The sequence below is a fragment of the Cyprinodon tularosa genome, unplaced genomic scaffold, assembly GCF_016077235.1.
Source record: "Cyprinodon tularosa strain WSP-4 unplaced genomic scaffold, ASM1607723v1 ctg94, whole genome shotgun sequence".
NCBI lineage: Eukaryota > Metazoa > Chordata > Actinopteri > Cyprinodontiformes > Cyprinodontidae > Cyprinodon > Cyprinodon tularosa.
Genome location: NW_024039718.1, coordinates 497,782 through 520,529, shown reverse-complemented (window position 1 = coordinate 520,529; position 22,748 = coordinate 497,782). Strand labels below are relative to the sequence as shown.

Below are 22,748 nucleotides of genomic sequence, written 5' to 3'. Positions count from 1 at the left end.
AATAAATATTTTTTAAACGGTCTATGGGTTTTTACTATTCATCTAATATTTGATATATTTTAAATACATTGCACAAAAAGCGTGCTGATCGTAAAGCCAATTAGACATTCGCCTTTTGTTTGTTTTCTCTTTTGACCTGTACTATTTTTAGACCATTGAATTTTAATACTAAATCTGAGGGTTGTTGTTCCAAGCTATTTGGGGGTTTAAAGGAAACTTATCCTAAGCAGAAATAATGTGTTGAATACAAGAGACCTGAATTATTGTAACTTTCAAAAGCATTCATATCCTTTAAACCAGAAGTCTAAAGGCCTGCAGCTCCAGGGCCACAAGTGGTTCTTTGGACCTGTAACAATGGCTGTTAATCATGGCTAAAAAGGATAAATAACCAAGTAATGGTTTTGATTGTAGAATAACAAATGGCGGTTTCAGAAAATTGAAAAATATCTGTTTTGAATATCCACAACAAAATTAAATTAAAAGAACCAACAATTTATATATATATATATATTTTTTTTCTCATTGGCTTAGGAACTGATTGTTTTACATGATTCTCCACAGATACCAACATCCAAAAACTCCATGTTTCCTCAAAACAATGCACAGAAAATATTAGTTCTTTAAAATCGCCACAAATTTACTGTGCCGCATATTTGAAAAAAAATTTCTTTTATGGTAAAGTCATAAAGAAGTATTTGCTGCTCTGTTTGACCTTCATCGATCTGGACGCAGACAAAATGGCTTTTTGGTTTTGAAAAGTTGCTTGGTATCCCATAAAATGGATCCACGTGTATAGTTGCTCCATTTCTACTTTTTTTTTTTTCTTTTTACAAATAACAAAATAAAATAAAAATAAATAAATAAAAAGACTTGGGAAAGCCTCAAAGGCTTGTTATAATAGTTAATATAGATTGGTGAATTAAAAGTATCACACAGACCAAGGATCCCACCAGACAGATTAGGGATAAAATTGCTTAAAATCTTAAAATAATCAAAAATGAGGGGTTGCAAAGCGTCAGTACCACTGAGGGCACTATAGAAAAAAAAAATCTAAAAAAGTACATCTGCTTAGGCTGCAGTGAACATTTACACCACACGGTGTCGCTGATGATATTTCAACATTATTTAAACAACTTCAGATTGGCCTGCTGTTTACACCAACGTTTATTTGTTTGACCTAGACTCTACCCTCCTCACAAAACTGTCCACATTACATATTCATGTAATCTGTCTTTATTCAACTGTGTATTAAACATTTTTATAGACTAATAACTAATTATGCTGTAACATACCCCATTAACCACACAATCAAGGAGCATTTCAATTTTAACATGTACCTACACACGTTTAATGTCTAAATGAAGGGAAAACAGACAAAGTAGCTATTAAACTTTAGCATAATTTATTTCAAATATATCTTTTGTTTTTCTGGCTAGATTTCATGTATCAATATTTACAAAAAAGGATTTATACGAACTGTTTATTTTATTAAAGTATGTCGTTCTTATAGTTTTCATTTAACCACAAACAGTGACGTACCCAGTAGGGAGATTTCAACTGGAAGAATTTATTTAAAAATGACAGCAGGGATATTTTTGAGTCTCACTTCCCTCCCTCGAGTGTTTGCTTTGACCAATGGCTCTTTTTCCACTATACACCCAGCTCAACGCCACCTTCCCAACAGTTGGTAATGTTCTAATGGCTGTAATAACAGAAAATCACTGCGCATTTGCACATTAATAAATACATATATATTTAAGAGAATAGAACATTTACAACATATAATGGGTTCCCGCAATTGTAGGTGAATTTATTTCACCTCTTTAAATGTGAAATTGGGACCCTTTTTACAGTAGTTTAAAAAATTCCCACAGCACCCAAAAGCGTCACGAGGTTTCAACGTGCACAATGGTGACGTTGCCCATATCATTATGGCGGTAGCCTGAACTGTTTTGAATTCTTATCTGCTTTTCGAAGTTTAAGCCGCGCCTGGAGGGAAAGGTGAAATGATTTGCTGGTAAACACGTTAAATAATCTGACCGCTATGATGGATTCTGTCGTTGGGGACGACGTGACGCTTCCCGTCGATATCAACGGAAGGTAAAAAAAAGTGAAACAAGAAAAGCTAGCAAGCTGCTGCTAGCTTAGCATGTCAAGACCGTTGTTTTGTTGTAGCTAAAGCTTACTACAAAGTTGTAAAATAACGCCGCATTCACTGTCACTTAGTTGGTATTTATTTAGGCATATTGAGTTGTTTGTAATGGGTATTAAATTAGCCTGTATTTTTTTACACCTCTTTTTGTTGGTGACCTTTTTTATACCTTTTACTGGTGATATTTTATAAAGTATTATCAAGTCTTATCCAGCTTTAACGTCTGCTTAAGGCTAGTTGACATATCACGTAGTAATATACGGTATTAAGTACATTTTTGACGAAGCATAGAAAATAAGTTTAAAAAGTGTCTGAATTTAACTCATCTATAATGCCTCCTACCTAAATTGTGCTGCAATTTTATTATTACCAACACAGAAGGAGGGAACGAATTAAGCATAGCGTGTAATTGCTCGGTACGTAAGATATAAACTGTGTTTAAAAGAAATTAGAGGTCGTCTCCATGTGATTGGATGATGTTGTAAAATGACTATGATGGTAGGGCGGCTTTTGAGCTGTCATTCAGGGTGCAATAAAGCGGAAATTATGAGCCAATGTGCTCCGACTGTGGCTGCGACGTCTCTCTGCAGCCTTCATGCAAGAAGGGCAGTTATGCTGTGTTTATTTTCAGTTTGTTTCTTTCCCACGCTTGCTTTCCGCCTCCGAAGATTGTGATTTTGGAAGGTAAACGTACTTTATTACAGCTTTCTTACGGGATGGAGGTTGTTAAAATAGCTAGTACATAGCTTTTCCTGTTCCGCTTTGAAACTAGTTATAGCATCTTTGCTGTTTGGTCTTCACATGCTTTGGTTGTTAGTTGTTTCACCTTTACGTGACTGTCCAGCTGTGGTGTGTGTTGGTGTGTGAGAACGAGCAGCCATCCAGGTGGTAAGCGTGCCTCAGTAATACAAGATGTCAGCTGATATGTGTGGTTTGGTGTGAGTTACTTTCTGTCTACTTCTGAAATCTGATTCTCGTTGCTCTTTCAGTTTTGTTAAAAATATGAACTTTTATGCGGATGGGTCATTTAAATCTAGCTGTTGTTTCATTTTAATAGTCCTAAATTTTTGAATTGTTTGCTGCTTTTACGTTTGATATCTGAAGCTGAAAAGAGAAAAAAAGAGGAAGTCACTGTTTACAGAATCTTGCATTGTTTCCACTGGAAGGGTTAGCATGTATGTAACATTGACAAAACACTGAGTAATCACAGTGTCCTCTTTATATTTTTAGTTTCAGTAGTGGATTTTTTTGTTGCTTTGTTAAATATTTTTAAGATTAGTATGAATTTTCATGTTTCAGCTGCTCTCATTGTAGAGGATTGATTTTTTATTTACACAGGAAGACGCTGCTTGGCATGTGAAACCTCTTGTGATGCAATGAGGCTCAGTCAGCTCAGTGCTTTTGGAGGAATATTGTGTTACAATGGACATTGGTAACTGTTGTTGATTAGCTCTCATATTTTTTCTATGGGTCAAACCTGAATTAAGATAGGGGCGTGTTATGATGGTTTCACCCTGAAACTATAGATTATTTAAAAACATTATGTGTTAGTCATAATGAAATTCCTAACAAACAGAGATGGAAAATAAAATTAATAAAACTAGAATTATATCATGTACAAGTAGAGATAATTACAGAATGTATTTACAGCCCTTGTACCTTTTAATATCATGTAATGTTAAAGCCACTAAGCTTTTCTTTTTTCTTTTTTTTTTTTGTTGGGATGATATTTAAATATTATTGTAGTTTTTATACAAATAAAGTTGAAAAATGCGGTGTGGCTCAATATGAAGCTGTGTTGTTCAGTTTCCCTGGACCCAGTTAACTCTAAATTATGATACTGACACCACCATGTTTCCGCCATGGGGAAGGTGTGTCCGGCGTAGTGTGCAGCGTTAGTTGTCTGCTAAACATAGCCCTTATATTATAGCTCAAAGGGGTGAACATTGGTTTTATACAATCAAAGCTCCTCATTTGTTGGGTTCCTAAAATTATTGAGGATATCTGATATGTTTGCACTAAAGGGAGACATGTGCACCTATCATATTGTGCTTGTGTACCCTCTACAATTTTGCAAAGTCAGCAAAAATGAGATTTTCCGTTCGCTTGGTTTTAACAATGTTCCATTTTCTTTTCTTGTTGTAGTAAAGACCAGATTTGTGGGGTGAATGACTAACAGTCATCCTGTTGACAGATTCTCATGGTCCAGCTTTGGATCTCTACAGCTCGTTCAGGTTTCCATTGATTATTGGCTGCTTTTATGACTAAAGTCTTACCTGGTCTGCTAAATCCTTTGTAAAAAAAAAAAAATAGAATAACAATATTATCAACAAGGGATTACGTAGCATCAAATCTGACTTTGAGAAGTAGTTGGGTTTTATTGGATTATATTTAGGGGTATATTGGGTGGAATACAGTACATGAGCATGCAGGACTTTTCAGGATGTTACTTTTCAGACCTTTCTAAAAAGTTTTCATTTCTTATTCCACTTAGTGATTATTCACTACCTTTTTGTTTTGGTCCATAAAATCTCAGTTAAATAGGTTGAGTTTGTTTGGCTGTATTGTGAGAAACATGTGAAAGGTCAAGAATACTTTAGCAATTCAAGAGGAGTTTGCAGAGTCTATATTCAGTTTCATTTTGTCATTAGATAAATGTTGTTGTTTTTTCTAAAAATAAATTGCAATAATAATAATAATTGAGTATAAATTGTTGTTTTTCTTGCTTTATATTAAGTAAGTGGAGCAGTCGGATTGATGTTTATATGGGATTTGCACTGTTTATGATAAAGGTCAGAGCTTGGTTGGGCATCTTTGTTATATAAAGCTAATTTTCCTTCTTTCTGAAATAATTCTTTAGAAATCAGCCATAAGACATGTAAATGATTTGTGTTGTCCTCCTGTTTACTGAAGTGACCGTTGCTTTGTGCTTTGTTCTGGGTTTGTAACATCACTGTCCGTTCACTGTGTGATGCTTTGCTGGTCTTAGGCCACAGTGCTCTGCTTGTCTAGCAAATGAAAGCTCCTTCCAACCTCTAAGTTGACAGGGTTTTTTTGTGTCCTCCGGCTGTGAATACAAAAGCCCTGCTGCCTCTGGAACATGATGTCACTTACACACAAATCCCTATTATTGCATCTTCTATGCATCCTGTCAAAAAGTCAATTCCTTTCTTGCAACTTGACCAAAATGCTAAAGATATCAGCATAGACAGAATGTAATTAAATTTTTCATTTTATTGCTAGCTATCAGAGCTGTATTAATCTGTTTTTTTGGAACCCACTCATAGAGACATTTGGCAACTCACACATACATACACAGAAAGAGTCTAAGCTGGAGTGAATGTAAATGAAGCGGAGTCATTCCTAAGCTATTTATGGAGTGTCCTTGGGGCTCAGTGGAGCTAGCCACTATGAGTATTACATGAACAACATTTCGTAGTATTTATTGTATAAACAAGTGACATTTTTCTTTCAGGGATTTTTCTTTGCTATATCATTGTAATTTCGGGAAACAAAAACAGTTGTAACAGTAAATCTATATTTGCTTGAGAACAGTATAAGTGTCGATTAACAAATTAATGTTTTATTCCAGCTGCCGACTTCCAGACTCCATAAATGCAGCGGAATATTCTTCAGACGGCATGACAGGTAGAGTAAAAATCTATTTTTGTACTCCCTGTTTTTGTTTTCCTGCCCATGTGTGCGATTCTCATGTGTATTAATTAATTCTGCTTTTAATTGTGGATCCCTCCTACAATATAATCTCCCAAATCCTTAACAAGCGACTAACAAGCTGATGGTAATCAGCGTACCCTCTTTTTCATAATATATATTTAATAATCCTCTTGTGTGTTAAAAGTTAGCAGACTTTTATACAACAGATTTAAGTTTATTGTACAGACTTTCAGCAGATTGTTTGATGTTAATGGTTAAACTGTTTTCTTTCGTATATTTTATTCTTTTACTAAAACATACGTTTTAGTGACTTTTGTTCTCCGTCACTTAATGTCACATGTAAATCTGTTTTCTGTGATTGTGGTTGAAATAAAAATATTCTTTGGAGGATAGTCAATAAAAGTATGCACTTCTCCATTTTGATAACTTTCAGCAAAATAAATCTCTAACCAAATCTGTCAGTGTTTGCTTGTCAGATGATAACTTCAGACAAGTTCAGTCTTATTTGTTTGAAGCATTCCTCTTGTAGATGGACTGTTTTCTGTTGTTTCAGGACATTGGTATTTGTTTGGACGAAGTTTGTAAAGCATAACAGCAGGACATTTGCATTTGTTTCGCTGCTGTTTTGTTTAGTAAAATTGTTATGGGGGGGGTGTTACTCCTTTAAGAACATCTTCTTACTATCTTTACAGAAGGTTCCACATTGCATATTGATGCAACCGAAATTATACCCTCAGAACTATTCACTTTTGATAAAAAAAAAAAAAAATGTCAATTTATGATTATCTTTTGCTATAGTTGTAAAACTCCTTCAGTATAACATTTTTAGAAATTTAGACATACACTATATTGCCAAAAGTATTTGCTCACCCATCCAAATTATTGGAATCAGGTGTTCCAATCACTTCCATGGCCACAGGTGTATAAATTCAAGCACCTAGGCATGCAGACTGTTTTTACAAACATTTGTGAAAGAATGGGTCGCTCTCAGGAGCTCAGTGAATTCCAGCGTGGAACTGTGATAGGATGCCACCTGTGCAACAAATCCAGTCGTGAAATTTCCTCGCTCCTAAATATTCCACAGTCAACTGTCAGCTGTATTATAAGAAAATGGAAGTGTTTGGGAACGACAGCAACTCAGCCACGAAGTGGTAGGCCACGTAAACTGACGGAGCGGGGTCAGCGGATGCTGACGCGCATAGTGCGAAGAGGTCGCCAACTTTCTGCAGAGTCAATCACTACAGACCTCCAAACTTCATGTGGCCTTCAGATTAGCTCAAGAACAGTGCGCAGAGAGCTTCATGGAATGGGTTTCCATGGTCGAGCAGCTGCATCCAAGCCATACATCACCAAGTGCAATGCAAAGCGTCGGATGCGGTGGTGTAAAGCACGCCGCCACTGGACTCTAGAGCAGTGGAGACGCGTTCTCTGGAGTGACGAATCGCGCTTCTCCATCTGGCAATCTGATGGACGGGTCTGGGTTTGGCGGTTGCCAGGAGAACGGTACTTGTCTGACTGCATTGTGCCAAGTGTAAAGTTTGGTGGAGGGGGGATTATGGTGTGGGGTTGTTTTTCAGGAGCTGGGCTTGGCCCCTTAGTTCCAGTGAAAGGAACTCTGAATGCTTCAGCATACCAAGACATTTTGGACAATTCCATGCTCCCAACTTTGTGGGAACAGTTTGGAGCTGGCCCCTTCCTCTTCCAACATGACTGTGCACCAGTGCACAAAGCAAGGTCCATAAAGACATGGATGACAGAGTCTGGTGTGGATGAACTTGACTGGCCTGCACAGAGTCCTGACCTCAACCCGATAGAACACCTTTGGGATGAATTAGAGCGGAGACTGAGAGCCAGGCCTTCTCGTCCAACATCAGTGTGCGACCCCACAAATGCGCTTCTGGAAGAATGGTCAAAAATTCCCATAAACACACTCCTAAACCTTACAAAAACTTGGCTGTAGCAAGAGGATTATGTGAGCATTAAGGAGGCAACTCCCTCTAGATATTTACATTTTTACATACCCAGAAATTCTGGGCAAGGAGAAGTAGCAACAATCTTTCAGTCTGACTTAATGAATACTCCAAACTCAGTTAATATTTACAACTCTTTTGAACATTTAACCTTTAGTTTCCCTCATCCAAATTGTAAAGCAGCAAAACCTCTTCTTTTTGCAACTTTTGTATTTTCCACCAGGTCCTTAGATGAGTTTTTAGAGTTTCTAACTGATTGAATGTTAAGTACTGACAATGTCATCATAGTGGGGGATTTTAACATCCATTCTGACATTGAAGGTGATAGCTTAAATTCAGCATTTAATCCTATCTTAGACTCAATTAGTATTATTCAAAATGTGAATAGTCCTATGCATTCTCATCTTCATACTTCGGACCATGAGTTAGACACCTTGGCTACTTTTAATGCAGTTTTAAAACTTTACTTTTTGACAAAGCTTACAGTATAGTTAGAGTGGCTCAGGTTATCCTGAGCTATCACTAAAGTTATGCTGCTATAATCTTTGACTGCTGGAGGACATATTTTCATCATTCTGCTTAATTCTATCTCTGTTCTCCCATTCTGCAGTAATTGTCCATTCAATCTCTAACGTCATGCTCTTTCGGGTTTTTTTTTTTTTATCATAGTAGCTTCATCTGGTCTGTTCCTGTTTGGCTGTGACACCATCCTGGAAAGAAATGTTAGATGTGCTGCTGCCATCAACACCTTTTTTTACAGATATTGGAGCTTGGCCTGTTTGTTTCACTGTAGTCTACAGTTAGTCACTGTAGACTGTGACTAACTGTATTTGCTCCCTTTCATCCTCTGACATGGGAGCTGGCTCGGAGCTCATCTCCTTGGCTGTGTTTCCAAGGTGGGGCCGCCAGTTGAGCTGGTTGATAGTTACCTTTTGTATCTCTGCTTCTTTCTGTATGTCTGCCTCTGTCTCCTTTAACCCCAGATGGCCTTGGCAGATGGCCGCTCACAGTCAGCCTTGTTCTGGTTCTGCTGGAGGTTTCTTCCTGTTAATAGGTAGTTTTCCTCTCCACTGTCACTAAAAGCATGCTTGGTGTGAGGGTTTGCCTTTGAATCAATTAGTTGATGGAATAAGCTGGTTTTCCTTAGATAGAAAACTTTGAACCAATCTGACTGTTTGATCTGGGTGAATGATCCATTTAAAGTGCCTTGAAATGGCATGTGTTGTGAATTGGTGCTATATAAATAAACTGAAATGGATTTAAATAATAATTATTTGAGGAATATAAGATATTAGATCAAGATTTGGCTTTAGAAATATCAAATGACTGTGACTGAAGATGAGTCATGTAGGTTCCCTTCAGAAACAGTATATAGGTCCTTCTAAAAATATTAGCATATTGTGGTAAAGTTTATTATTTTCCATAATGTAATCATCAAACTTGAACATTCATATATTTTATTTGCACATTAACTGAAATACACTATATTGCCAAAAGTATTTGCTCACCCATCCAAATTATTGGAATCAGGTGTTCCAATCACTTCCATGGCCACAGGTGTATAAATTCAAGCACCTAGGCATGCAGACTGTTTTTACAAACATTTGTGAAAGAATGGGTCGCTCTCAGGAGCTCAGTGAATTCCAGCGTGGAACTGTGATAGGATGCCACCTGTGCAACAAATCCAGTCGTGAAATTTCCTCGCTCCTAAATATTCCACAGTCAACTGTCAGCTGTATTATAAGAAAATGGAAGTGTTTGGGAACGACAGCAACTCAGCCACGAAGTGGTAGGCCACGTAAACTGACGGAGCGGGGTCAGCGGATGCTGACGCGCATAGTGCGAAGAGGTCGCCAACTTTCTGCAGAGTCAATCACTACAGACCTCCAAACTTCATGTGGCCTTCAGATTAGCTCAAGAACAGTGCGCAGAGAGCTTCATGGAATGGGTTTCCATGGTCGAGCAGCTGCATCCAAGCCATACATCACCAAGTGCAATGCAAAGCGTCGGATGCGGTGGTGTAAAGCACGCCGCCACTGGACTCTAGAGCAGTGGAGACGCGTTCTCTGGAGTGACGAATCGCGCTTCTCCATCTGGCAATCTGATGGACGGGTCTGGGTTTGGCGGTTGCCAGGAGAACGGTACTTGTCTGACTGCATTGTGCCAAGTGTAAAGTTTGGTGGAGGGGGGATTATGGTGTGGGGTTGTTTTTCAGGAGCTGGGCTTGGCCCCTTAGTTCCAGTGAAAGGAACTCTGAATGCTTCAGCATACCAAGACATTTTGGACAATTCCATGCTCCCAACTTTGTGGGAACAGTTTGGAGCTGGCCCCTTCCTCTTCCAACATGACTGTGCACCAGTGCACAAAGCAAGGTCCATAAAGACATGGATGACAGAGTCTGGTGTGGATGAACTTGACTGGCCTGCACAGAGTCCTGACCTCAACCCGATAGAACACCTTTGGGATGAATTAGAGCGGAGACTGAGAGCCAGGCCTTCTCGTCCAACATCAGTGTGCGACCCCACAAATGCGCTTCTGGAAGAATGGTCAAAAATTCCCATAAACACACTCCTAAACCTTGTGGACAGCCTTCCCAGAAGAGTTGAAGCTGTTCTAGCTGCAAAGGGTGGACCGACGTCATATTGAACCCTATGGATTAGGAACGGGATGTCACTTAAGCTCATATGTGAGTCAAGGCAGGTGAGCAAATACTTTTGGCAATATAGTGTATCTTAATTTACATTGGAATATGAGAAAGGTTATATCTTTATTGAATACAATTATATTATTATACAAAGTGATTTTGAATTATTGTCCAGCCCTATCTACAAGGCATCTTGAGTAAAGCATTACATCTTATTTTGTTTGGCACGTTAAAGAATTTTAGAGCTGCGTTTGTGTTTTTAGGCTTGCTTAACACTTGTCAAGAGTGTTAGTTATGTCTAAATATTAAGCAGCGTTTTATATTACTTTATTTTCAAATAACATTGTTTGTTGTTTATCTACCAAGGAGAACTTGTCTATTTGCCCTAATTCACTGATCATGGTGTTTTAATTGACTGGCAGAAAATCCATAAATAAATGCCCACTTATTTGCCTTGTTAAATAATCTAAGTTAAAGAAATGTATGTAAAGCTATAGATTTTTAAATAAAAAAATCTGAAACTTCTACTATACAGTGTTTACTTTGTACTTTTTTAGCCTGAAAATAATGGAGCGACCAGAAAGCAATCGCATTGTTGCTTTGCTTATATATCAACAAATTGGAATCTTGAACAGTAGCAAATATTGTATGCATTAGATACTAGGGCTGGGCGATATAGAAAAAAAGCTTATCGATAAAAAAAAATGCATATTGATCGATATCGATAATTATTGAAAAGATTTGAAACCATATTTTATGTGCAGCTCTGCCTGGACTTTTTATAATATTGCTAAATGATTTAATTTTAATAAAAAACACAAACACAGATTTCGAATTAAATCTTTATTTAACCAACTTTTTTAACCATAACAGAATTGTTTTAAAGAAAAATAACTTAAGAGACCCAAGTTATGTCATTAAATACTGACAAAGAATAAACTAAAGTGACCAGAAAAGTGACCAAAATAAATATAACAAATAAATAAATAAATGCCCCCCCACCGCCGCCCCCGTTTCCTGCTTTAACCTGAGTTATTACTTTGAAGTTTCTGGCCCCTCAGTATTTTTATCTGAATTGTTAGAACTACGTGGGAAACTGCCCAGAACTGAAAATATATATATATTTTCCAAAGATTCCTCGGAGGAGAGCCGCACCGGGGCCTAAACAGCTCGTAATCCTGCGGCTGTGAGCGGCTGAGATGATAAAAAAAAGTTGGTTTCGTTATCAGACTGGTTTTCACTGGTTCCCGACACATTTTCCAGATGACTGTGGTTTGTTTTTGGTCCGACTTGCCATGACCGAAATACTGCCAGACTGCCGAACAACAGAAACCTTTCTTTGAAACAATTTCCTCCGCCTCTCCTTGCTGCATCTTCATGTGCTCTGTGTTGTGGTTTGAGAGGGCGGCGCTTGGTGACGGCGTGCCTGGGTCTGCGATTGTGATTGGTTGGGAGGAAGCAGTGACTAGCATAAACCTACATGCTAGGCTACAATGAGAAGGAAGGAAAACTGCGTTTCTTTTTTATCGAACTTTTATCGACCCTCTTTTTTTCTATTGCGCCACACATCTATCGATCAATATATATCGTTATTGAATTATCGCCCAGCCCTATTAGATACTATATGATGGTTTGTCATTAGAACTTGGAGCCTGAGAATACCACTGCTATCAACAGTATCTGTATTAGTTAGTGTGTACTCACATTAGAGGTGAGTATTGGCATGAGTGTTGCGATTCGATACATGTTGCGATACTTGGGTCACAATACGATATTATCACCATATTGCAGCATCACTATATATTGCCATATTTTCCCCAGCTATCAAAATCAAATGATGAGATAAAACAGCAAGTGCTGTATATTTTAATCAGAAAATATTGATTAGGTATTATTATCCATGTTGTTTGGGGTTTTCTTCCACTGTGACTGCCTCAAATACAGATTTGGTGCTGCACGCACAGTTAAAGGGCTCCACAGTGCTTTCTGCCAGAGTGGGGGTGCAGAGGTAGCCCATTTTCCCATCAATGTTTTATGTAACCATTTTTTTTTTTTAAATCGATACTAAGAAGTGAAAGATCGATATTACATTGGGCAGCCGAATATCACGATATATCGCCAAAACGATTATTTCCCACACCCCTAACTCACATATCCATCAACTGGGCAGCAATATCAGAAAGCCTCTGTAGCTTTAGCATGTATGTATTCTTTTTTTACACTTGATCATGAACTCTTTCTTCTCCCACCCCATATAACGTGTTTCTCCTTCTTTACTCATTATACACATGCACAATATTTTCCTTCTGACCGTGTGGTCTTGTTATGTTAGCAATATTTAGAACCATTTGTTTATTAGTAAATTTTACAGAAAAAAATACAGAGAAATTACAAATTAAGCTAGCAGGGCATAATAATCTAATTTAAAAAAAACATGGCACAGAAATTTGTTCAGTCGTAGAATGTGAATAGGCCTCTTTAAGATAAACTAGAGATGTCCCAATCCAGGTTTTTGCACTTCCGATCCGATACCGATATTTTTTTTGGACTTCCGATCCGATACCGATACTGGCGGATACCAGCCTATTCGGGCATGAATTTAAGTTTAAGTTAAAGTATTTAGCCTTAGTTGTAAGATTCATGTTGAAAAGGGTTTTAGTACTCTTGATAACATCTAGCCAGCTAAATTAGGTGAGATTGAATAAAACACAATGACTGGTAACAACAAACTTACCTGTTTATTAACATATAAACACAAACTGGGCAAAATTATGAATAGCAATCTGAAATTGCACAGTGAACAGTAAAACCGTAAACAGTTAAAGGTGCAAGTATTACTGTAAGTTTTAATAAAAATGCAAAACAGACAAGAGTGGAAAATAGTCTATTAACTTAGAATCAGGACTCTACTCTTGAAAAAAGACACTGCTTAAAAAAAAAATCAGTGCAAATAATAGTTACACAAAAATGCCTTATACTCCCCAATGTCCTCCACACCTAGTCTCCATCTACACATCGTGCTGGATAAAATAATCCCACACGGCTGACATTTTTCCCGCTATCTTCCAATTCACCTGTTTTAATGGTTAGGCCGGGAGACAGACCCAAAAAGACCTGTGGGTGTGTTGAAGGTGTTCTGGAAAATGCGGACCGGATTCGTGGAACACTGGCGCAAAATAGTGGAATAAATCGTTTCAATCAGCGAAACTGGAAAATACGGACCGGATCTTTAAAAAAAAACTGGATCGGCAGTCTGGATCGGCATTTTTACATGCCTTGCCGATACGCATTTTTTTGCCAATATCGGCGTCCGATCCGATACGTGGATCGGATCGGTACAAGCCTAAGATAAACCTCTATTAATTACATTTTTAGATTGTTATAAAGCCTACAATAAAATATTTACATTGACTTCTGGACAAGTATGAAAATAGTAAAATGGTCAATTCCTAAAGACTCTTTTTAAGACTTTTTTTTCATTTGAACATGAACCATGCTTTGTTCCTCATAGTATATAAATTATAGAAAAATGTTTTCAAAAAAATATTAATTTTTAAGGATATCTTGGATTTCATTCATTATCAACATGGCTGGTGCTAATATGGCTGGGTCAGTTTTTTTTTTTATTGCAGAAACCCGAAGAAGTCTTCAAAAAATTTGTGTATTTTAACTTAATGGTATGGTGGAAGATTTTCATGAATTTTTTGAAAGACCTGCCCTCTCCACTTTAAAAAGAAAATGCGTGTGTAAGACCATGCACAAACCCATTTCTCCTCGTGCAAGCTCTGTTTAAAAGTTCTTTTGTGCCGTTGGTCACGTAACTCCTCCACTACACGGTACCTGCTCCATCTTTGTTATTAGTCGATGCTGTCAGGTAGTGACAGTGGGCTGCTATGACGGCAAATCCCATAATGCTTGGCGAGGAAAGCTCTCTGCGCAAAGCATTCCAGGATATATCTGCCTCTTCTGAGGGCTTTCTTTTCTTCTCACACACTTCATAGACACTTACAGCCCTCAACCATTTTCAAAGAACCATGTTGAGAAAGGTGAGCTTCAATGACTGTCTTTCTGAAACCTTAGCTCACTACAGATATGCACCACAGAGTGCGCATGCGCAGAAAAAGATAGATAACGGGAAGAGCAGTAGGACATCCTTACGTAAACATATCACCTGAATGATTGACAATTAGGAGGACCACTTATTGAGCTGATCCACCCAGAAATAAAAGATTGTCCTCTATACCTTTAACGTTTGATAAAAAAAAAAAAAAAAAAAGTTAAATCCATGCTTACACAAAAATAAAAAACATAGAGAAGTTATGTGAAATCTAGGAACATATGTACTAACACTGCAAATAAGAGAATGTTTGAGGTACACATTCAGAGTCTGCCTTCTGCTGAGCAGGAGCAAATCCTGAGTCAAGAGTCAGAGTTGGGAAATGTGTTGTTGTCATACTGTTATATGATCAGCTGCTCACTGCTTCATTTGGCTCAAACAGGGAAGCTCTCCAAAAGTTGTTTCCCCTCTGGTGAATCTGTACTAAAAAGAAACAACCCTTTCTCTTTTGCTTTCTTTCTTTCTCTATAAATAAAGGAGGATAAATGGGATACCTTTCTGTTTAAACTTAATGGCTTCTCTGTGTTACAGATTCTGTTCTAAAATGTTTATCTTAATGTGGTAAAAGATGTGTCGTTTATGTTTCTCAGCTCCATCCTTTCCTGATACGATGTCCCCTATCAAGGCTCTCACCATGAAGGACTATGAGAATGTGAGTAAAAGAGCAACTTTAAATTTTATTTCTTACATTTAGGCTTACTGTTGGTGAAAAGGTGTTGCACTAATTGGGGAATTGTTGCCAGATGAGAAGCTCTGTTAATTCCAGGTTAGAAATAACACTTTACCCCACTGCTATAAAACCAGTTATGAACTTCAGTTCCACAGTTTGTTATAAACCAAGAAATTCCATTTATGGACATTTGGTGATGAAGCATGTGTGTAGGAGGAACAGGAGGGGGTTTGAGGTGGGCTTAACTCTGCATTTCAACATTTGAATGGAATGCATGTTCAGGTTTTAGGCACGTGCTGTCTACTAGTTGCATGATTAGAGATTTTATAGAGTGGTCCAGATTTCTAACTCCTCCCTTTAACTGTGCTCCCCAACCCCCACTTACCAGATGTATGCTGCTCTGACCCTCCAGCACAATGATGCACAGTCTGCTAGACACATACAAGCCTCCCTTCATTTTGAAAATAACCATCCTCATGCCCCCTGTCTGAATTGATGTAAATTTACTTTGTTCAGAAATACTATTTCCAAGATTTTACTTATCTGGGGAATGTGTTGCCACATGAATGTTTTTTAAATGCATTTAAAGGTTTAATGAAATATCTCTATGTTTAACAGCAAATCACAGCTCTGAAGAAAGAGAACTTTAATCTCAAGCTACGCATTTACTTCATGGAGGAGCGCATCCAGCAGAAATGTGATGACTCCACAGAAGACATATTTAAAACGGTATTAAATTTATTTTATATTAAATAAAATGTCCTGTGGGAATCAGGCAAGCTATTACTGTTGTGTCTTATTGCCCCCCTGTAAATGAGTTTGGAGCATTAGATCCAAAAATAATCTAGATTAAAGATCCTAAAGTTATCTAATGGGATTTTAAAGTCTTTTTATCTGGATTATATGCCCTTAGTCTCATTAGTGGAAATGCACACGTCAGAGTTTCCTGTCTCACATCGCCTTTGGGTTTTCTTTAAAATCTGAATTGCTGGCTTTAAATTTAACTGATTATAAATAGTTTTTTAAGGAAAATGCAGCTTATCTTTTAGAGGTAGTTTTGGAATCCATGTGAACACGAGTTAAAAATTTTCACATATAGGTTATATACCTAACCTCTATCTGATATAAATTGGACTCAAAGAACATGCTATTGGTTGATGTAGCTATAGATTGAAAATAGTTAGAGATGGGGTCTTAGTCTGATGTCTGCCAGAATCATCTTTATGGTTTGAAATTATTTTAGCTTCATCCACAAATTGCATTGATTTTCTTTGGAAAATATAAAATAATATCCAGTTTGGTCATAAAACAGCACAGATAGCAGGTTAAGAGTTTAGACTAATAACAACATAATGCTGTAGATTTTCTGTGCTTTTTCACATTCAGCTTGTTCTTTACAAAGTGCTCATTCTTTATAGAACATAGAGCTTAAAGTGGAGTTGGAGTCCATGAAGAGAGAGCTAGCTGAGAAACAAGAGCTGCTAGTGTCTGCATCGTAAGTATCATTTAGCTGTCTTGTCCTTTAAGGTCAGATATACAGTATTTGAGTGGTTTCTGAAAAGGGCACTGTTTAAGTTTTAAAAACTGATTTTTTTTTTTTTTTTTTTTTATTACCGGTAATTAAAAATTTATTGATTTCTAATTATTTGAAACTAATTATACAATTAATTATTTTCTTATAAATCTTAAAATCTTCTATGTTTATCCTAGTAAAGCATTGGAAAGTCTGGCTGGTCGAGAATCAGGAGAACCCCAGCGAGTCAGAGAGCAAGCTCAGAGGGAGATGGATGCATTAAGAGATGGTTTCAATAAAAGAATAGCAGAACTGGAGCAGGTAAATATAGTAAAGACTTGCTAGTAAAGTTAAGATTTACTAGCTTTCTTGTACTTTTCATGTACAAGAAAAACCTTCCCATGATTGCAGCTATAGATCTACAATGTGTTCAGTTGCATTATTTCTTAAGCACTTTTTCCAGATCAATATTAGTTTTGCCTATAAAAATCATTAGTCTAGGAAATGTAATGTAGCATAAAAGTTGCATCTGTTTGCTTTTTTCAGTATTTGCAGGCAGCTGAAGAAGAGGTTGGAAAGATGGCTGCCATTGCTGAACAGGAAAAACTAAAGAGTATAAAGATGGAGAAGCAACTTCAGGCTGTTGCTTTAGCAGGTGGCAACAGCCCTTTGTCTCTCCCAAATCCAGTGCAGGATTTACAGCAAGCCCTACAAGTCAAAGACAAGTAAGAACAAAAATCAGATCAAAGAACTTGAAAGAATTGTGTTTAGTGTATATAGCAGTTAATAGTGATTATTAGAGTATACTGTTGAATAGTCTATCTACCAGTCTTATATATTTTTCATGCATCAGTTTGCCATTAATCCTGGACCTGCAGGCCCTTTCAAGAAGTCATAGGAGAGGACATTTAAGACCAGGTCGCATAAAGAATGCTGGCAAAAAGGGCTGCAACTGACGTTTGTCAACAACCGTTTTTTTAGATCAATGATCTTGAGTAGGGCTGAATTAATCAGATTAATCGAATATTGAAAACATTCTTAATTAATTTAATAATCGATTAATCATTAACTGGAGTATAGAGAATGATAATAATGCCTTTAGCTGACAAAGTGATCCACCTAGAGCATTAATTATACCAAAATTGTAAAAAAAAAAAAAAAAAAACTTTGTAAACAGTTTGCATTTAAGATAAAATCTTTTTTGTCTGTTAATCTGCTCCATCCAGATCTCCTTATTTGGAAAAGCTTTATTTTCACTTGGTTTAATTTAGCAAAAAATATTCTTTATAGAACCTTTTGCTATCCGATTATTTATCAATTAATCGAAAAAAATAATCAACAGATTAATCGATTTGCAAAAAATGTTGTTGGATGTACCCTTAATCTTTAGAGAAGATTTTATTCAAAAGTTAGAACCAGGTGAAGCTGGAACTAAGTCACTTGAGGAGATCTGTATAGAGCATAAAAAATTTACATATAAAACATTTATTTCACCATCAATCTAAAATGTTTATATATTATTTTTACAGTTTTGGCATAATTGCTACAGTGAGGAGATTGGTGTTTCAGCTAATGGCCTACGTGAGAGTGTCTGTACACTAAATAACGATTGTTTGATTGCTAAATCAGTTGACAAATATTTCATGAATTGATTAATCCAATTATTTGTTGCAGTCCTATTGGTATATTGTGTTCATATTTTGGTTCACAAGCTTCTCAAACTCTTCTAATGACCTTATGCTCATCAGAAGACTTCAAAATACATTTAACCTAAAAATAATTGTTGTGACTACATTATTTATTTCAAAGTTATTATTACTAGCTACAACAATATAACATAATTTATTTATTTTATTTAGAAAGACATTCAGCCCATATGCGTGTAGATAAAAAGGCAGCACTGCTTTCTAAAACCCTCTGGCTTCTTGTTCCCTATATGAAAACTAGAAAACATCTTATTTGATCTGAGTAGAACATTAAAATTATGTATGTTCATAACTGAGGCCAGTTCAATGCTTGAGGTAGCACACAAACTATGTTCTTTGCCTATTTCAGTGTAATCGAGCAGCTCAGGATCACCATAAAGAACCAGGAGGCTTTGATCCAACAGCATGACAGCAGAGACCAACAGACGGATTCACCATCAACCAAACAGCTCTCCAATCTCTTAGCAGAGAAAGATCAGGAGCTTAAGGTATGAATTCAAAATGTTCATACAGATTCTGCTTTTTTTTTTTTTCCTTTTTGACAGAGAATTTGACTCGTGTTTATGCTCATTAAATAAACAAGCCACTTTAACACCCTGGATTTTCTGTCAGGTTTTAACTAAAGACCAACACACTTTTTACATGAAAAAATCAGGTTTCTTGGTTTTGTCACCTTAGAGATCTTATAACAGCTTTATGTTCATGTTGACACTGGGCTCACACTGAATACAGTGTTGCTGCGGTGCAGCGGCAGTGCAGGCGCCACAAGGAACTCAAATCATTAAAATTAATGCATACACTCACATTAGCCACGGTGCAGTATGGATCCTGCAATTCTGCTAGAAGGAAGTTTGGCCAGACGTCGCAGCAGTCTTACAAACATATGATGTTTTGACTAGATTTTTGGGGAGATAAGAAGAAGCTTTTATTCTTAACTGTTCCAGTTTCTATTTTTTCATTTTTTTGTACTTGTATCAACCTTTTATATTCGGAACATTATAGTATTTGATGTAAAGGTAATGTTTGTTTTCTTGGGCATTTCTCTGAACATTACATTGTTTGACAAAATGATAACATTGCTGGAACATCCCTCCTGGAAAGATTTTTTCCCTGAAATGTATATTATCACTTGTAAATAATCTTTCTTAGAGTAGAACTTTGGGTTTGGAAGATTGTTTTATTGACCCTTTCACAGTTTTTTTTTTTTTTTGCAGCAGTAGGTGTGATTTTGCTTTGTTTTTTTTGTTTTTTTTTATCACTGCTCACGTCTCTCCACCTTGGCAGTGATGTGGAGCCATTTGCTGACGATCAGTCAATCACCTGCATTTGTTTAGCTGTGCATTACCTTTAAAATCCTAAGGAAGCAGAAACTGTGTATTTGTTTTCTGTTTTTCATGACTGTAACAAGACTGATAGGAAGTTGATTAGTATATCTCTATTTCTCTTATTATGAGTGATTTTTGGCTGTCTGTTCCCCAGGAACTAAGGGACGAGCTTCAGCAAGAGAAAGACAAAGCTCAGCCTGACCAGCAGGTTGGTAATTCTCAAAAAGAATTGTCTGAAACTACAATGTTTAATTCATTTGGCACACATGTACCTCAATGTTTTTTGGGTTTTTTTTCCCCAAGACTTTCTCTGTTAAGTCAGACTTTTCGTGTTTGACAAGAGGTCAAAAGAAAAAGGATAGAAAAAACACAACAAAGCTCTACTATGCACTATTGACACTGTATCAGCCTGTAAATAGTTCAAATATATATTCAAATTCAGATATATCTCCTTTGTCTCCTAAGCTCCTTTGTCAGACCTCTCGGAATAATGGCAAGCACAGCGTTCATTTGTTTCACCATGTTTTTCACATTGTCTGTGAGATGGGCACGCATGGAGTCACAGATTAATTGATGCGTGGAAAAAAACCACCTGGTCTCCTTACATACACCTCCCTCAGCCACTCTTTTATCATATCCTCAATGAGGAGATGAGGAGTTCTGCATAAAGCACATACCTGTTCTTTTATACACAATCCACGCCCACACTTCCCCCTTTAACGTTCTCATGGTGGTCTCAACAACGTCTGCAGTAACACACATAGGACGCACCGCACTATAGGGTGCGCCACACATTTTGAGGGAAAAAAAAGACGTTTATATGCGCCTTATAGTCGTGAAAATACGGTATATAGGGTATTTGGTGCTGGTGCTTACAGTCTCTGAATAGGGTGTGGAACATTGATTGGGCTGAAAATGGCATATTTGCTGTTCTATGAGCCCTAATGCAAGCCTGGTTAAAAGCCCTAGAATTAAACGATCGGATTTCTTCCTTTTATGGTATGCTCATGAATATTTAGATGAGCTGTGCGCTGATTGGTTGGTTTAAAATGAGCAAAGTTGCTGAGCAAAGATGCATTATAGCAACAAGCACTCACTGAAACATCGAAATTTTTGAAATGGTAGGGTGACAAGACATCCTCCTTTTCCTGAACATGTCCTACTTTTCATACCTAAAAAAAAGAAAATATCCGTGGGGGAATTTCAAAATCGTCCGGGATTTTGGTCGACAACAGTGCAAACCCCCCCGCACCCGCGTTCAATGGTGGAAGTTTAAAATTGTGAGATTTGCAGAGAAAGGGGGTGTTGATGGGGTTTGAACTTCTCTGTACGTCCATTTCACCCAATGAACTATCATTATTCATCTGTGATAATGTAAATTCTGTTTTGTTTAATATATTGTTATTTCAACATACCAGGAAGTGGATTTTTCATCACAATCAAAATATTTATTTTATACCAAGAGACTTAAAAGTTGAATAAAATCCAGTCACAACAACATCCAGTCACAACAACTTCCAAGAGCGCATCTCACAACTTCAAAACAAACCTATCATCACAGGCATGGAGGGGAATATGCTGAGTTTGGAAGTAGAGAACAAACATAGTCCATACAAGCCAATTATGTATGATCCTAGTTATCCCTGTTACTAAAATCCAAAACAAACTGAAAATATTTGGGCAGAAACTGCACATATACTGGATGCTGGCGGGGATTTTTTAAAATATATCATATTAAATTAAGCGTTCATTTTCGCATGTTTTGCTCCTATGAATTTTTTCTGGACTTGTTATGAATACGCTATGTACATGCATAAAATTTAAAAGAACACATAGAAAGTTCAGCATATGCCAGTGTTTTAGAAGATTCTGGGATGTCAGGCATACGCTAGCTAAAACAGCAAGGTGTGACAGGGCCCTTTCCTGTTGGGGAAAGGAGATGTTTGAGAAAGGCTTGTTTTTTCTTTATCTTGGTTCTTTTTCTGTAGTGTAACTGTAACTACAGCTGGATTGAATTTCAGAAATCCTTCTTATAATCATTCCCTATATCTTGGTTTCTGTACTTTGCATATGTTTTGGTAGACTCATTTTTACAATTAATTACAGGCATATTACTCTTTTTTGGTTTGATGTATTTCACTATTTATTGCACTGCATTTGCCATCTTTGACATAAGAAGCAGGTGCTGTTACAAAATTGGAATGATTTTAAAAGACTTTAAGTAATTCTTAGAAGTGTCAGTACCCCTTTAAAAGCTCATTTATAATCAACAGCAACAAGTAAACAATGGATATACTGATACTAAACTTTTCAAACCCAAGCATTTGAACAGTTTTACTGCTAAGCTAACCAGAGAATAGTGGCTGCCTCTGTTGTGACATTTATTCTCACTTGAAAATACGCCCAAATTGCTGGTGTACCTCCTCCTTAACAGCAGGCCTAGCTAAGGTCACCCAGTTATTAAGCATTGCTACTGCCCCTGCCAGAGCCATAGAATTGGAAACAATAGGCAACATTTTAAACATTTTAAAGAGAATTGGTAACAGAAATAGCTTAAATAGTTCGAGGGAAGTTAGCCGCTCACGCTTATATGCCCTAGACATTAGTAAACCATCTAAACTACAGAAAAATAGACAAAAAAATTTAAATATCACATCATGCTCTCTGTTTCTTTTTGTTTGCGGAGATGGGTGGTACAGAGGGAGCTCATTGAGGGGAGGGGCGGCACAGAGCATCTTAGTGCTCAGGAAGGGAGGCGCAGAGGAGCAGAATTTATATCAACATTTTTGCCAATATTAATTCATGAGCCGCTCAGACCTTAACTGAAACAGGCTGTGGATTAAATAAAACACATTTCAAATGGCTAACAACAGACCTGTAATGTTGAGTACAACCTGTAAATCAATAAGCTTTTTCCTAATGGTTGTGTATTTTATGAAATAATTACCAAAAGTATCCAGTCTGTCAAAGATCTGC

At 37.1% G+C, this 22,748-nt stretch overlaps 1 protein-coding gene across 1 annotated transcript in view; it reads left to right on the top strand.

Moving 5' to 3' along the window:
* Positions 1-1,915: 1,915 nt before the first annotated feature.
* Positions 1,916-22,748, top strand: part of cdk5rap2 (CDK5 regulatory subunit associated protein 2) — a 48,346-nt gene continuing 27,513 nt past the window's right edge. The window contains exons 1-9 of the mRNA XM_038274979.1: positions 1,916-2,100; positions 5,745-5,800; positions 15,149-15,210; positions 15,847-15,957; positions 16,647-16,723; positions 16,939-17,062; positions 17,288-17,466; positions 18,797-18,935; positions 19,927-19,980. Coding sequence (XP_038130907.1) covers positions 2,045-2,100; positions 5,745-5,800; positions 15,149-15,210; positions 15,847-15,957; positions 16,647-16,723; positions 16,939-17,062; positions 17,288-17,466; positions 18,797-18,935; positions 19,927-19,980 — 858 coding nt within the window. The 5' untranslated portion in view covers positions 1,916-2,044. The remainder of the gene's footprint in view (positions 2,101-5,744; positions 5,801-15,148; positions 15,211-15,846; positions 15,958-16,646; positions 16,724-16,938; positions 17,063-17,287; positions 17,467-18,796; positions 18,936-19,926; positions 19,981-22,748) is intronic.